General features: G+C 36.1%; 1 protein-coding gene across 1 annotated transcript in view; it reads left to right on the top strand.

The window, feature by feature from the left end:
* Window positions 1–14497, top strand: part of PIGK (phosphatidylinositol glycan anchor biosynthesis class K) — a 64720-nt gene that overhangs the window by 39209 nt on the left and 11014 nt on the right. The window contains exon 10 of the mRNA XM_085231616.1: window positions 4187–4262. Coding sequence (XP_085087742.1) covers window positions 4187–4262 — 76 coding nt within the window. The remainder of the gene's footprint in view (window positions 1–4186; window positions 4263–14497) is intronic.

A 14497-nucleotide genomic window follows, 5' to 3' on the forward strand; every position in this document is an offset into this window, starting at 1 on the left:
TCTTCTGATTTTCTGTTTCTAGTCTTCTCTATGAAAATCAAGATCTCCTTATGCTTTGCTTACCACCTGTCAGGCGTGAGGCAGTATATGCTGATAGGCTGCTGTGTTAGCTTGCTTTGCCACTGTTGGCAGCACTCTGCTGTCATGCTCAATTGAGACAGAAAGGAGCATTTCTCACTGGAAAATTAATTCATGAAAGATGGCTTTTGTTTTTGTAGTCAAATTGTTTTGAAAGACACCAGGCATACAAAGAAATATGTATTACAGCAAGTTAGCTCATAATGTTATAAAGGTTTAAGTGTCAAATATCAATGAAGTAAAAAGTGAGGCCAAATAATTTTGTGAATTTACAGCCTCAAATGACCTCGTGATTTGAGCACAAATTCCATCCACTGAGGTGACTTTCTGTATTTTTTTCCGTGACATAACTGTTTTTTAACAAAAATGAATGCAATCCCAGGCATCTGGAAATTCTGTAAGCAAAACAAGCAACTTTCTTGTGTCTGTCTGCAAGAGAAAAGCAAGGTCAGAAATATGGCAATGGATATGATCTTTTTCTTGACCTGTTCTTCTTCTTCCACCCTACAAAACACAGGAGGAAATAGAACGTCCTCTGTGTTGACCTTTTTCTCCTTTCTAGTTATGGCCTTTCTGTCCTTTATGCCTTTTAGAAGAGGATTGTCTTTTACAGGTAATTCTTCCAGCCTATGAGGCCCAGCTACAGTGGGGCTCGTGTAGGATTCAGTTGCAGTTTTGCAGTAGGTTTTCCCGTAATTCTTTATACTGACTGTCCTAATTGTTACTGTTTTTCTTTGATTGCAAAGCTGACCACCCTAACTAATGTAATTCTCTTGATGAAGTATGACACTGTTCTGTGCTTATAAATTAGACAGACGTATGTACTGTATTGCAGTTCTATGGCGTATATTTGTCAGCATGGTGTCTGATGCAAGTTTTTCTCACTACAACTAGTACTGTCCAACGTTTGCACATGGCTCAGGCTATACTGGGTGCCTAACGTAACCAGTTCTGGATGCAACTGTTGCTTTGGGGAAGGGAGGTACATGGTGTTGCTTGATCTTATTGATGATGAGCTGTGTCTGTTCTATATTAAAAAGACTATTTAAAATGTAGGAAATGTGTCTACTTTCAGGGAGTTTTAGGCTCTGATAGCTGTATTTGTCTTATACATACTTATAGGCAAAAAAAAAAAAAATTATATTCAGTGAGAGGTTGGTGTTTTTGATTGGCTCAGTGATCTGCATATCCTCTTCACAGCTGATTTTTCTTAGAGTGAGCTGAGCATTTGGTGGTAGGAGGTGGTGGTCTGTTCATCCTCTTGACAAAATGCCCTGCTGTAACTTTAGATGATAGCACTGCAACATCATAATAATGAATACCATGCTACTGTTGTCAAATCTACAAACGCCACTTACTGTGAGTTATTCTTGCACCTTAGCCCGTAACCTCAAATGCCCAAAGTTTATTGATACAGTGCTTTATCATACCTGCTAGCTCAAGTTAATGACTTGCTCCAAGTAAAGGACATTCTTTGGCAATATTTCATACAGCTTTTTTGTCACTTTTTTGAGCTTCTATGCGTTAATGTATGCAGTTTAATATTAAAGATTGAGATACATGCTCATCCAGTTGAGGAGGCAGGGGAGAAGAATCAAAGCTCTTTTGTTGTCTTGACAGCTAGTAAATCACTGAGTACAGAAAAACTTTGGAGAGAACAGTTCCAAATTCTTCTGAATTACCTCTGTATGTGTGTGTAATTAATGTACATATTTATACATGTGTGCATATATAATAATTTGTCTATCTAAATCTAGTAATTAGTATAAAATATACAATGTAGTGTAGTTCAATTGGCTTGATGTATTTTTTTTCCCTGAAAATAGATTAGAAAAAACTAAAAAATCTTTCTTGAACTTGAAATTCTCCTGTCAGCCTTATTTCAATGTAAATCTAACTTTACTTTAAAATATGCATATAAACATATATGTTTATACTGTTCTTTCTTCTCTCCCTGTTTTTTCAGTAAAGATTCCTAAGGCTCAAAATTATTTTGATGATTTTTCTCTTTTTAATCCATTGACATTTAAAGAAAGGTCTTTTTCTGCAGTTGATGAGGAGGTTGTTTGACTATGCAAAGGGTGCTGACTCTGTCTAGACAGAAAACATTGCCAAATGTTCAAAGTCCTTGATAGAACAGACAAGGTTTTTTTTATTTCCTGCTAACATTCAGTTTAGAGTAATTTTAGCTGTTCCTTGCAGCTTCAAATCTTCAATTTTGGGATTTGAGATGCAGTTTTTCCCCCAACTTTTGCATTGTCCTTTTAAAGACTGCAGAAATTAAGTATTCAATGTATTAATGAGTATTCTGTGTGCAATGTTTTAATATGCAGAACTGTGGCTAAGAAGTGCATTTATGTGACTGGTATCCATAAATCAGGGTAATGTATCAATTGACGGGCTCAAATTCACGTCAGATGTAGATAACTACATAGACAGTGGTATGTCTCATGTTGGACTAAAAAAGGAATTTATTTCTTACCATGTATCATGGTACATGGATCATGTATGCAGTTCTTATGTATTTTTTTTAATTGGGAGGAAAGAAAAAAAAAAAACAAACATGCTTTCTAGAAAGAATTAATGCCACGACCAGTCAGCTGAACCAGCAGAGAACTTGAAACTGTTTTAAAACAACTCAAAACAGATGTGGCTACTTCGTGAGGAAAACAGTTGGATACAAGTTCTCCTGCGAAAAGAAAGAATTGGAATATCGTTTCAGAATTGGTGATAGTTTTTACTGGTATTTCAACAGAAAACAATGAAATAAATAATTAGCTTGTTCGATGTTGACCTCCTTGGGGCACCAGTCGTTACTACTGAAGTTTGGAAAGTGGCAGTTTGTGACTACAAATTCATCATTGCCATTAACAGTCCCTTGTAAAAAACCTTGTAAGTAAATCAGCTGTTTCAGTAGACCAAATTCAGTAGTTAACAGCTTGCTTATTTAATTTTCTTTCATTCACCCTCTTACGTGAAACTTAAAAGCACTCCAAACCACAACAAAAATTCAGAAGTTGAAAAGGGAAGAGACGTGCATTTATGGTTTTCTCTTTTATCATTGCAGAGACAGTCTGTAGTTTCTGTGTCGTGCCTGGCAGCCAGTCTGCAGGTAAAATAACCCTGCAAGCCCACGTATCAGTTTTGAATTAAATGAGTATAAGTTAGTAATCTGAGCTTGCAAAATAGCATCATGGCCCTTGTTTTTGTCTGAAAATAATTCCAATTTAATTTTGTAGAAAGGGCTTTGTTTTGTAGAGATCATTTTTCCTTCATTTCTTCTCATATTGCTGAAATTTCTACGCTTAGAGCTCTTTTAAAGGTTTTAAATAAAACCTTGAATGATATTTTAAAAATGTAGCAAATGCTGTGGGTTTAAGTTAAAGAAAGCACTATGATTGGAGAGTTTAAAACATATTTTTGTACTCGTTTACTGTCGTTTAAATATTCTTTTGAGAACATGCGTATGGATCCTGCATTTTCATTTGTAGCTGTGGTTTGTTTGAAACTTAGAGATATATGATGCATTTTGGTCCTGAAGTTGATGTTCTTTGACTTGTTTGAAATAGAGAATACACGTTACTCCGCTCTCTAATGCAGAAACACTGTGTTGTTTAAATCATCAGCTGGATATTGATATGCACTTGCAGGGAAAGGAGAAAGAGTAAATAAACCCTCTTGCCTTTTGAGGTGGTCATATTTGAGTTATGTTGGCAGTGATTCAGTGAAGAATCTTGTGTTATTAACAGTCCCGAATCTGCTTTGTGAACTCATAAGGCTTCTTGCTTGTGGGATTTTTGATCCAGTTTTCACCAATGCTTTGTTCATTTGATAGTAAACTGAGAGATTTTCCTGGATTTCTTCCACTAAATTGGCAATTTATCTGCTTTTGTAGGGAAAAAGTCCATAATTATATTAACATTCATTTATAATAAACTTATTATTTTACTCAGCTATGTAAGAATATCCTTTTGCTTCATTGTAAGCAAAACTATATCACTTCTAGAATTTTGGTATCTGGGATATACCTGAAACTCTTAAATTTCAGTAATTTTGTTTAGCAAACATTTTTTTGACTTTGATAAATGTTAACTTCATTTCTTCCCAGGCTGCCAGAGGATGTGTTGGCAACAGAACCACTTAAATATGCTGATCAACTTCCTGTGGCTCAGATAATACACCAGGTAAGCCTTTCTATTTTGAGGAATTTCTTTGAGAATAAACAACACCTGTAATATTCTAACTGCTTTTCTAGGTCATGCAAAATCAATGAGCTCGTGCTAGAAGTATGTAAAAGCAACACACTTTTGTTCAGATGACAACCATTAAATTATAAAAGGCTTATTCAGAACATGGCAATGAAATGATAACTTGCTGTGTGACACAGTTGTCACTTCAGAGGTTACTGTTAAAATTGTTGTACGTACTGATGTTAAAGAAAAAAATCCACAAATTTTGTCTAATTTGCATATTTTCCCAAATCATATTCCTGCTTCCCCAAAAAGGAGACAAATTATAGATCACTGTTGTGGAATTATGAAGCATTGAGAGGGGAAAATAATGTCCCCTTCTGAATGAGGTGCTTGCAGTATTTCTGCTTCCAACTGCAGCAGTGTCATCATACTTTCGGCTTTGCACAGGCCTTTGTTTGCTTTTTGTTTTTCACAACAGAAAACAGAGATTGAGATTTTGCCTAGATTGTGCCTACTGTGTCCTTACTTCAAATCAATGCTTTTCCATTGATTCAGATATTCTAATGAGGGAGTTGGGGCTGGAATTGAAAAGCAGGCTACGTTTATAATTATAGCATGTCTAATTTTAGTTAACTTATGGCAAGAAGGAGGAAGAGACCTTTCTTTTGCAGAAGATTCTATAATCCCTTCTTGCTCTTTTCTCAAAGTTCAAGGTCTGACACACGGTCCATCCTACTGATAGATGAGATGCTCAGCCTTTATTCGTATGTCTTCTGAAGCCTGATTGCTGGCTGTTAGCCACAGTGGGCTCTGCCTACTTTGTGGAAAGACTAATGACTGAGTAACATCCATAGAACTTGTGATGTACTGTAAAAACTGAATATTGAGACTTTGCATTTCTGTTCTTGGTGATGTTTGAAAGAAAGCAAAAAGACCTATTCAATTGCAGTCATTTGGAATTTTCTCTTAGAATTTTATTTTTGAACTCTGTAGATGCTAGTCCTGCTTCAGGGACAGACAGTTTTGATTTCCCTAATTTAGGAATTAATAGGCCAGATTACTGCTTTTCTAATAGTATCTCAACAGTGTGGAATTTTCCAAGTAATCAGGTATACAATGAAAGATAGACCTGAAAGCTGGGGAACATTATGACAGTTCCCCATAGGAGAAAAAAACAGTACAGTCCACCAACTCTTTTGAGACAACAAAAACTTCCTGCCGGAAACTGGGAGATGGTATTGATCAGGATAGTAATAAGCCAGATCAGCAATGTTAAATAAAGCTGTGATGTCATCCTGAGCTGGCTTTGAACACATGAGAATCATCAGGAAGAAATATCCAAACGTTGAAGTTGCTAATAATTATTATTGTAGATCTTTCCAAATACCTTTGTCAGTTGGTGTTTATGAGCAGTTGTGTTGCATGCTGCAGGCAATTGCTGGTTTTACCTTGAAGGAAACACAAGCTCTATTTTAAAACTTTAAAATGTACAGGTCTTTTCTTCAAGATGTAAGCACAAGGGATTTAAAAACTTTTGGCTGAAATCTGCACCTCTGGGAGGAATATCTGATGTGTTCAGAACATGGAAGATTGGAAATCAGGACCAGTTTGTATGTCAGGAACTCCCTGGTGTTGTCAGGGCTTCAAATGACCCAACAGCCCGCAAATGTCACATTTAAAATTCTGCCTTCATGCCTGACTCTCAGCATAAATGAATTAAACAGCAGAGCAAGCAGCCAGTCAATATGTTCTTAACAGTGAGAGTGAGCAATGAAACAGTTTGGGGGTTGTTTGGAATCAGTAAATAGAAACTCACAGAATATCTCACCTAGAGAAAAATCTCAAATAGGAAACAGAATTAACCTTTTAAGATGGTTGACCAGATGAAATGTCATAGTAATATTTTTACAACATTAGGTGGGTAATAACCAAGGAAGGGTTCATTTAGCTACTGTGTATTATACTGCAATAATAAAATATTACACTGTGGAAAGGCAAAAATGTGCTTTTATATATTCTTGTCTGCTATAACAAATTTACCAGTAATGTAGGTCCAATCCACACAAAGCAGCAAGTCAGTCCTAACATAACTAGAAATGTCTTTGATGTAAAGAAACATAATAAAATGACCATTGTTATCGTGTCAGGAATCAGGCATCATGTCCCGGTTTTATTTGTTATTGCTGCTCTTTTTGAGCCTCTTAGCTGTAGTCAGCTAAGCATATCACCAGTGTGCGAGTGAATTAGCATTTCTAAGTTTATAATGTATTGCTTCTGAGGGACCTCTGATAATTGGAACATAAGGCAAGGACCATGTTCAGTTTATAAGAACAAATATTTCTGTTTTAGTTTGAAAGTAAAAGGATAGCATGAGTAAAAACGGTGAATGCTGTTTGTGGTGTTAATCTTTATCTGAAGTTAATCACTGTGTTAATTCTGGGCCTTTTTTTCTTGTTAACCTGTCTATGTCTTACCACTAGCTAGGAATAGCAGTGAAGATTGCAAATGATTCTGTTGTAATATACAGATGTATCAGGATTTGTATTATGGCATAAATACATGTTAAAGCTTCCCGAAGAGAGAGAGTTATCCAAAATTCATGTAATGCCAACATGCATTTTATTTATGTAGCAGCCAACACGGCCACTAATTTTATCTAAATTCCACTGTTAACGTATGCTCTTGAACATTAGTAAGACCCTACACAGTTTCCTTGGGAATTTACACATGATTTCTAACATACTCTTCAGTACTTAATGTCTGGTATTTTAAAAAATACTGTACTAGCCAAGAGAAATTACTTTTGTGATTTCTGATCTGTCAATTCCACAAGAAAAAATTAGACATTAAATCCTAAAATACTTAACGAAAGGAAAACAAGAATCTGATTTGGAGTTTGATCTTAAACTTTATGTTACTAGTAATTATTACTGTAAGCAGCATAAAAACAAAAGAATGAAAACCCCACAAAATTCTCAATTCCAATTCTCAGACAAATGTTAATGTCTAATGTAGTTAGACCACAGTCAGTTAAAAAGACAATTGTGAAGAAAAGAAATTAAACAGTAGAATGAAAACAAATAGTAACATTTAAGCCACTTTTAGACTTGTACCAAAATTAGACATTTGTAAACAAAATAAATAGTTTTCTCTATTTTGGAAGGAAAATTTAAAAAGCAGAAAGATGTGTATTTAACTGAAGTTGAAAAAATATATATATATACCAGGTGAGGAATATAGTCATTAATATATACTTCAAAAATGGGAAAAGTTAAGCTTCCAGAGGAGTACCCACCTAGGGTAGCCTTTTAAAATGAGATTCTTTATGTGCAGTAATGTGTGTGCAGTGCAGCTGCATGGGATGAGTTTATGAAAAGTAAGGCCAAAAGCAGGAGAAAAAAAGAGAGCAATTCATTGTGCGTTTGACTTTAGTGAAAACGGGTCTATTGAAAGAATAAGCAAAACTGCATTTGAGAAGATTGTTTTTATATATCATTAAGGATGTTCATTGCTGAGCTTCCAATTCAGCATGGTATTTTAATAAAAGTACTTAACTTCAGTGACAGTGCTCATGCTACAAATGTCTCTATGCAGTAATACATTTTGCCTACCTGAGATTTAGGATATTGAAGAGATTTAAATTGTTACAGGTGTCTTACTGGTGGAAGAATGTTTTATTGATGAAAGGCGTATTTCAGTGGATAAATGCCAGATTTTTCTGATGTTATAATTGAAAACAAAATGAAACAGCAAATTCAGAATAGAATCAGCTTGTATACATATTTATTATAGTCCATGGTAAAATATTAAGCAGATAAATTAATATGCTGTTAAAACAGGATGGTATTTAAGGAAACCAACTTCTTACTCTTGGCAGGGATTAAAAATTGACCTGGCTTACAGTTCCAGATTTATGTATAATAAAGGGTTCCTGGACGTTTTCTCATGTGGGGAAATGCATGAGAAAATGTTGTGCAGATTTCCCAATGAAATTAGATCAAATTTCCTTTAGGTGGCACATGTTTAAGTTTGTTTTGTAACATTTTTAACCAATGCATTACTGTTGCCTCTCTCTGTAGAAGCTTCAGTGGAAAATGCCTTTTGTGTAATCTCAGAGATAACTGTAAGAGCATGCTAACCCTGATGTGTTGATTGTAGAATGATGGAATTGTAGGTATTGGAAAGGACCTCTAGAGATCCTTGAGTCCAATGCCCCTACTAAAGTAGGTTCCCTTCAGCAGGTTGCACAGGTGGGTGTCCAGGTGGATCTTGATTATCTCCAAAGAAGGAGACTCCATAACCTCTCTGTGCATCCTGTGCTTTTTTATTAAACATCCCAGTTGAGCAAAACATATGAGCACCCTTTGGAACTGTACCATTAGCTTCGCTCAGTTTAGACTCAGAAGGCATTAGGAACTTGCCCCATCAAGTCCAGCTTGGGGATATTAACTGGGGTCCACAATGAGGGAAATGAGATAAGAAATTCAAGAGAAAAGATGGGAAAGGAATATTCGGAGTTACAGACAGGCTGATGGCCATCAGAGATGAGTGCACTTCTGTACTGAGTCTTCCAAGAAGGTTTAAGTTTCCGTAGTTTCTGGGATTCTGTAAACAGTTTGCTAAAAAATCCCTTTGGCTTGGAATTTAGTGTTTATTCATTCTTGGGACTTCGTTCTCTTATAGTAGAGCAATGTAAGTTTATTGCATTCATCAGTGTTACTACTGTTTCATGCTGGTTTAACTGGGAGAGATTTTCTGTAGCAACATTTGGCAGAAATTGTTGAAACAATATTAGGAGAATAGAAAGCAACGTATAAGTTTTTGAAGTATTTTTGATTGCCTATAACACAACAATTTTAGCTCTCTATCAAATATATTCACAAATATATTCACAAACATGAATTTAAGTTGTTGTCACTGTCTTTGAGAAATTAACCCATTACATGCTGATACATTGTCATTAAAGCATAACTTTAATGTTCTGGGGTCACACTGATCCCTTCACCTACCCCATTGCTGCCCTTCAGCAGTTGTTACGTTTCAAGGAGAGGCCTTGCACTCAGCCTGGGTCTGTCCTGCTGGTGGAGTCTTGGTTCCTGTTTGTGCTTTATGGAGACTATGAGAGACGTACAAAACTGTAGTCAAGCATGCAAAGTGCTGATTAGAACAATGGTAGCACAAGTTTTTGATGTGGACAGTAATTTTGTTTTATGGATAATAACTTATTTTAAAAATTTTAAGTACTTTGATAATTGATAATTGCTTTTTATGGCCTCTTTACACACTAGGGGGTTCAAAAGCACCTTGTGATACTTAGATACGTCAGTCTGGATGTGTAAAGTTTTAGACTCTACTATTTATATGTTCTTTAAAAATCTATCCCTGTAGATATGTTTAAAAATGACTTCAAAGCGTAGCTTGCTTTTATAAAAGCCTGGTCACTGTATCCAGCTGGATGCTGTCAGAGGTGAAATGTGACTTTCATCAGAAGGTCCTTTTTTGTTGTTGTTTCGTTGTTTTTTTTTTTACATCTCTTAGGACAGTCACAGGACTTCTCAGGAAAGCTTTTCTTTCTGAGAACTGATTTTTGGGGAAGATGATGATTAAAAAATGAAATTTTTCATATTATAGATTCAAAATCCAATTTCATTTTAATGAAATATGGGGTTAGCCAACATAGGGAGACTTCGGGTCCATTTCATTAGGTAGGCAAAAGCCTTGCATCGTATTGCCTTACTCTGGGACACCTGCTGGCTTAGGTTTTACTTCTGTAGTTTGGAGCAGCACCAGCAGCATGTTTAGTATGGTGCTGTGCTCTTATCACTGCTGCTTCCTATGGCCTTTTTGGAGTGCGCCAAGAGCAGCAACGTGTTCTGATGTTCATGTCTCTCTGTGGTGGACTAGAGGTGAAAAAAGATGTTTCTGATGCATGTCAGGAAAGTCTGTGGATGTCTTCTTCCTCACCAGCTGACCTCAGCTCCCTTCAGGGCTCAGCTGTTCTGACTTCATTCATGCACAGAACTGGGTCCAGCTGTATTGCACATCTTTTGCTGAACCAGCCCTTCATCTCTGGCTCTTGGAGTGTCTTGAAGTTAGAAGATAGTGTGTCTTAATATGATTTATTTTGCAGTAGTTTTCTTTCTCATCTATGTTAAATAAGTTTGTGAATTCTGTAACCTACTGGTAGTTTGCCTGCATTTTACAGTTCTCATGGATGTGGTCTGAAGTGGAATCATAACTGGATGTTATCTAGTAAATAAGAACTTGCTCTTTCCCCCCAAATGAGATATATAATATGGATTAAATTTTTCTCAATGTTGCAATTGTTTAAATTTGTCTTGGCTTCATTTAATGCTACTTTGGATAAAACTCTCTACTCAGAAGGAGCAAAACAAACCTGTCAGAAGCTGTTACTGCACATTTTTGCCAGCCACCAAAGCAGGGCACAAAGGCCTTTCTGTCAGCACTGTGCAGTGTGGGACATGTAGGTGCATGGACATTTACTCCCCAGTGCTTCTTCTAATGTTAAAGCTGTTTAAAAAACTTAGGGTAGCAGAGTTGTGCTGTGTGTGAGCAATGCAGTGTATGTAATGTGTACCATTAAATCTAGAGTGTGAGTAATTATTTTAATAGTATTATTTTCTATTAATAATTTACAAAAAAAAAACCAAAATAACTAAGAATGGCATAGTCCCTTGTTTCTCTGGCTCATCCCAAGAAATCACGAAACACATTCTTGACTTGGTTATAACTGTTACAGATCTTTAGTGGCAAAGCATTAAACCAGCAACATTTTCAGGCAGTTCTTCATCTAGAATTACTGCAGCACCAGTGATGATGCTCAGTATCCTCAGTGTAAGCCATTAGTACACACAAGCAGGGTCGATACTCTTTTTACCCTCAGTCAGAAGTCTCATAAGCGATGTCATAGTACTCCTGAAACAGAGCATATTTCTAAGTGTAGCATAAAGTATTCTTGGGGAAAAAAAAAAAAAAAAAAAAATTGAAATATTATGTGCTGCTGTTTTTCTCATCTGCTCTTCCTGATCACAGGATACAATGATACGGAGTTAGCATAAATCAGTGATGATCTGCTTTTACAGGCAAGGCTCGACTACCTCTGTTTTGTTATGTTTTTCACCTGAACATGATGGGAAACATTCTAGAAACTGAGACACAGTATTAAGCTGTCTCTTTTCTTCTCTCTTCGCATTAAAGGAGTGCTGCAGGTGATCACTCTCTGCTATCCAGAATCATTATTTGTCTGTTTCTCAACCACAGTCTTGAAGTTTTGCTTCTTTATCTCTTAATTAAGTTGAAGTATTAGGTGGAATCTCTCAGGCTTCGAGACATGATAAAGATAACTATTGTGGAATTATTTTTCCTTCAGATGCTGCTTTCCAAATCTTAAAAATTTAGCAGTAGTTACGAGGAACTTCATTGCCATAAGGATTGACTACCAAAATATTCATGCATGGGGGAATTCTTCTTTTGTCTGCACACAACAGTGCTTGTTAGAGCCAGAGAGAAAGCGTTAGTTTTTTTGTTGCTGACCGAGCATTACAGGGGAACTGAATGCAGTATTAAATTCTTCCAATTATAGCTGAATACAATGGATTGAATGAGTAAATGCACTGAAAGGTAGCTTGTGTGAGGCACCTAACAGTCAGTTGTGAAGTTCTTGCTTTTAACTGTTTCCTGGTAGAAATACAGCACTGAAAGTTTTCTGTATGCCAGGGAGGGGTGGCTTTGCCATGTCCTGTCCCAGCTGCTCAGAGGCACTGGAGATTGAGGACGGTTGTTTTTTTTCTTGCTGTAAGTATTGCAAGATATGCTTCAGCCTGGCTTGACTACAGAATTTCTGAGGCCATGTAAAATAGGTGGCATAAGCCAAAACTGGTAAAGCATATATATATTCCTTGAAAATGTTTGTCTATATTTCTCATGAGTAGGTGAGAGAGAAACTAATTGTTACTCTGGAAAGTAGATATGGGAATAAATTAGAGACTTTTGTGCATATTATGGGAGTGCTCAGTTTGCGCTTGAGAATACTGATAATATGAGGTATTATGTGTGAATGTGGTGTCATTCATTTAATGTACTGGGCTTATGAGATATCACTTTCATACGACCAGCATGCAGAACTGTCAGATGTACTATTAAAAATATATGAAAAGATACCCAGGCACTCAAGTAGCTATAATTGTTAGAGGTGCCAAGTTGGAGCTGCAGCTTCTTTAAGACATAATTTCTGAAATAATTTACTTCTAAAGCATTACCTAAGATTTAAAATGAAGAATGAGGTTCAGAAAGTGACTGTAACATGTCAGGCTTCAGAGAGTGCTGCGTATCTTCGTAGTTTATTCATCTGAACTACAGGTGACTGCATCTGGAGGGTCATTAGTAGCTGTATGACCATAAATTCTAAGAATTGATACATTTTCCTATTTCTTGCCTGATTCAGACAGAAAATATGTAATTATTTTTCTGTATGTGTTTCATGATCCTGTATGCACAAACCTTTTCAATACATTATATCAATCTTTATACATTTTATCTTGGCTTTTGTCTTGATCATGCCATGATCGCCTTTTATTGCACTTCACAGCCTGCCCACAGCCATGACTTTAAGACAGTGGTTATTGTTTGTACTGTGCTGTAAATATTCTTAGAGCTTTACAGAAAGAGACAGGTTCAAAATTGCTTACAGTTTAAAGTAAACTTCATATAGCATGTTGGCAACAAACAAAATTAAGTTAACAGTGAGAGATTTTATTTGTAGACTAGAGCCATAAAGGACTGTTATGTTAATCTGTCCTGACTTTCTGCACAAAGTGCATCAATGCTTTGTTTGTATTCTCCCCTTGTTGTGGCTATATTAAGGTCAGGAAGAATGACAAAAAGAGTGAGTAGAGTTGTTAGATGTTTAATCAAAATACTTTAAGTATAGGGGGAGTATAAATTAGGAGGACAGTAACTACATCTTAGTACATGTTTGTGGCTTGTGATTATTGTGAGGTATGCATGATATTGCAGCTGTTATGGAAGGAGCAATGTGTGTGTGTGTGCCAGGGGTCTCAGTTGTTAACATGTGAATTGTTGAGCTACAGATAAATATCAATACTGATCTTGCTCTGCTTTGGGCAGCTGATATTAGAACTGCTGCTGCTGTTGACAGTGTAGGGAAGTTATTTTTAAGTGAATTCTGTGATTTGAGGCTCTTTACCCACCTTTGTGCTTGTAATAAGCTTGGGTGACATCAGAGCTTTCTTAGAAAAATTCTCTCCAGTCACTTTCACTCACAGCGTTATAGTCCTCTGATAAGCTCGTAATTTACATTTTTCACCATTCATTGCTTCCATGTGATTTTTTTTTTCTTTTCTTTTTGATAATACACTGATCTCCATTCATTGTCACTGGTCATTGATAAGCCCAGATCCTTAGATGTTCAGAGTCTTTTTGGGTTTATCTGCACTAGGTTCCATTTATTTGGTATTCCTTCAAATATTGGGAAAGTGGATACTATTTAGGTCGCTGTGGAGCGTTGTCTCCAGTGGGGATAACTGAATAGGTTTTCAGTGCAGAATGGTATGCAAATAATATACTTCTGACTCACATGGGAATAGACTAAATATATGCACAGGCTTTCTGTGACCTTAATAGATTTGTAGGCATCATAACACACCATGTGCTGCTGCAGTATAGCATCTGATGTACAAAGATATGAACTGTGGTGGAGGGTAAAGAAAATTGTGAGATAACTCTGTAAATTTAGTATGTGATCCACACACCTTATTGTATCTGGAAGTGCATGCCAGCAATATAATAGATTTACTTTGTAACATAAGCAGTAAGCATAATAATAATCAGTGCTAATAAAACAAAGTTCTTATGTTTAGAACACACTAATTTGTTACGCTGACAAAGCTTCATCATGTGTGATAAGATGAAACTGAAAAATGTAGGAAAATGATAAGTAAGATATTCCATTAGGTGGGTTTTTTTTTTTTTTTTTTTTTTTTTTACATTTATGATGTTCACAAGGAAAAATAACTTCTATAAATCTTTCTTCGTTTTAGTTTATTTTTTATTCCTGGTTCTAGAGCAGCTCAGGAAAAAGATGCTTCTTTAAGAAAGCTTTCTTTTAGTGAAGCTTTCTGTGCAAGAGAATTCATTCTTCCTAAAACTTCATTTCACTTAAATTAACTTGTATTTCCACTGAGGAT

The sequence above is a fragment of the Meleagris gallopavo genome, chromosome 10, assembly GCF_905368555.1.
Source record: "Meleagris gallopavo chromosome 10, MGAL_WU_HG_1.1, whole genome shotgun sequence".
Lineage (NCBI taxonomy): Eukaryota > Metazoa > Chordata > Aves > Galliformes > Phasianidae > Meleagris > Meleagris gallopavo.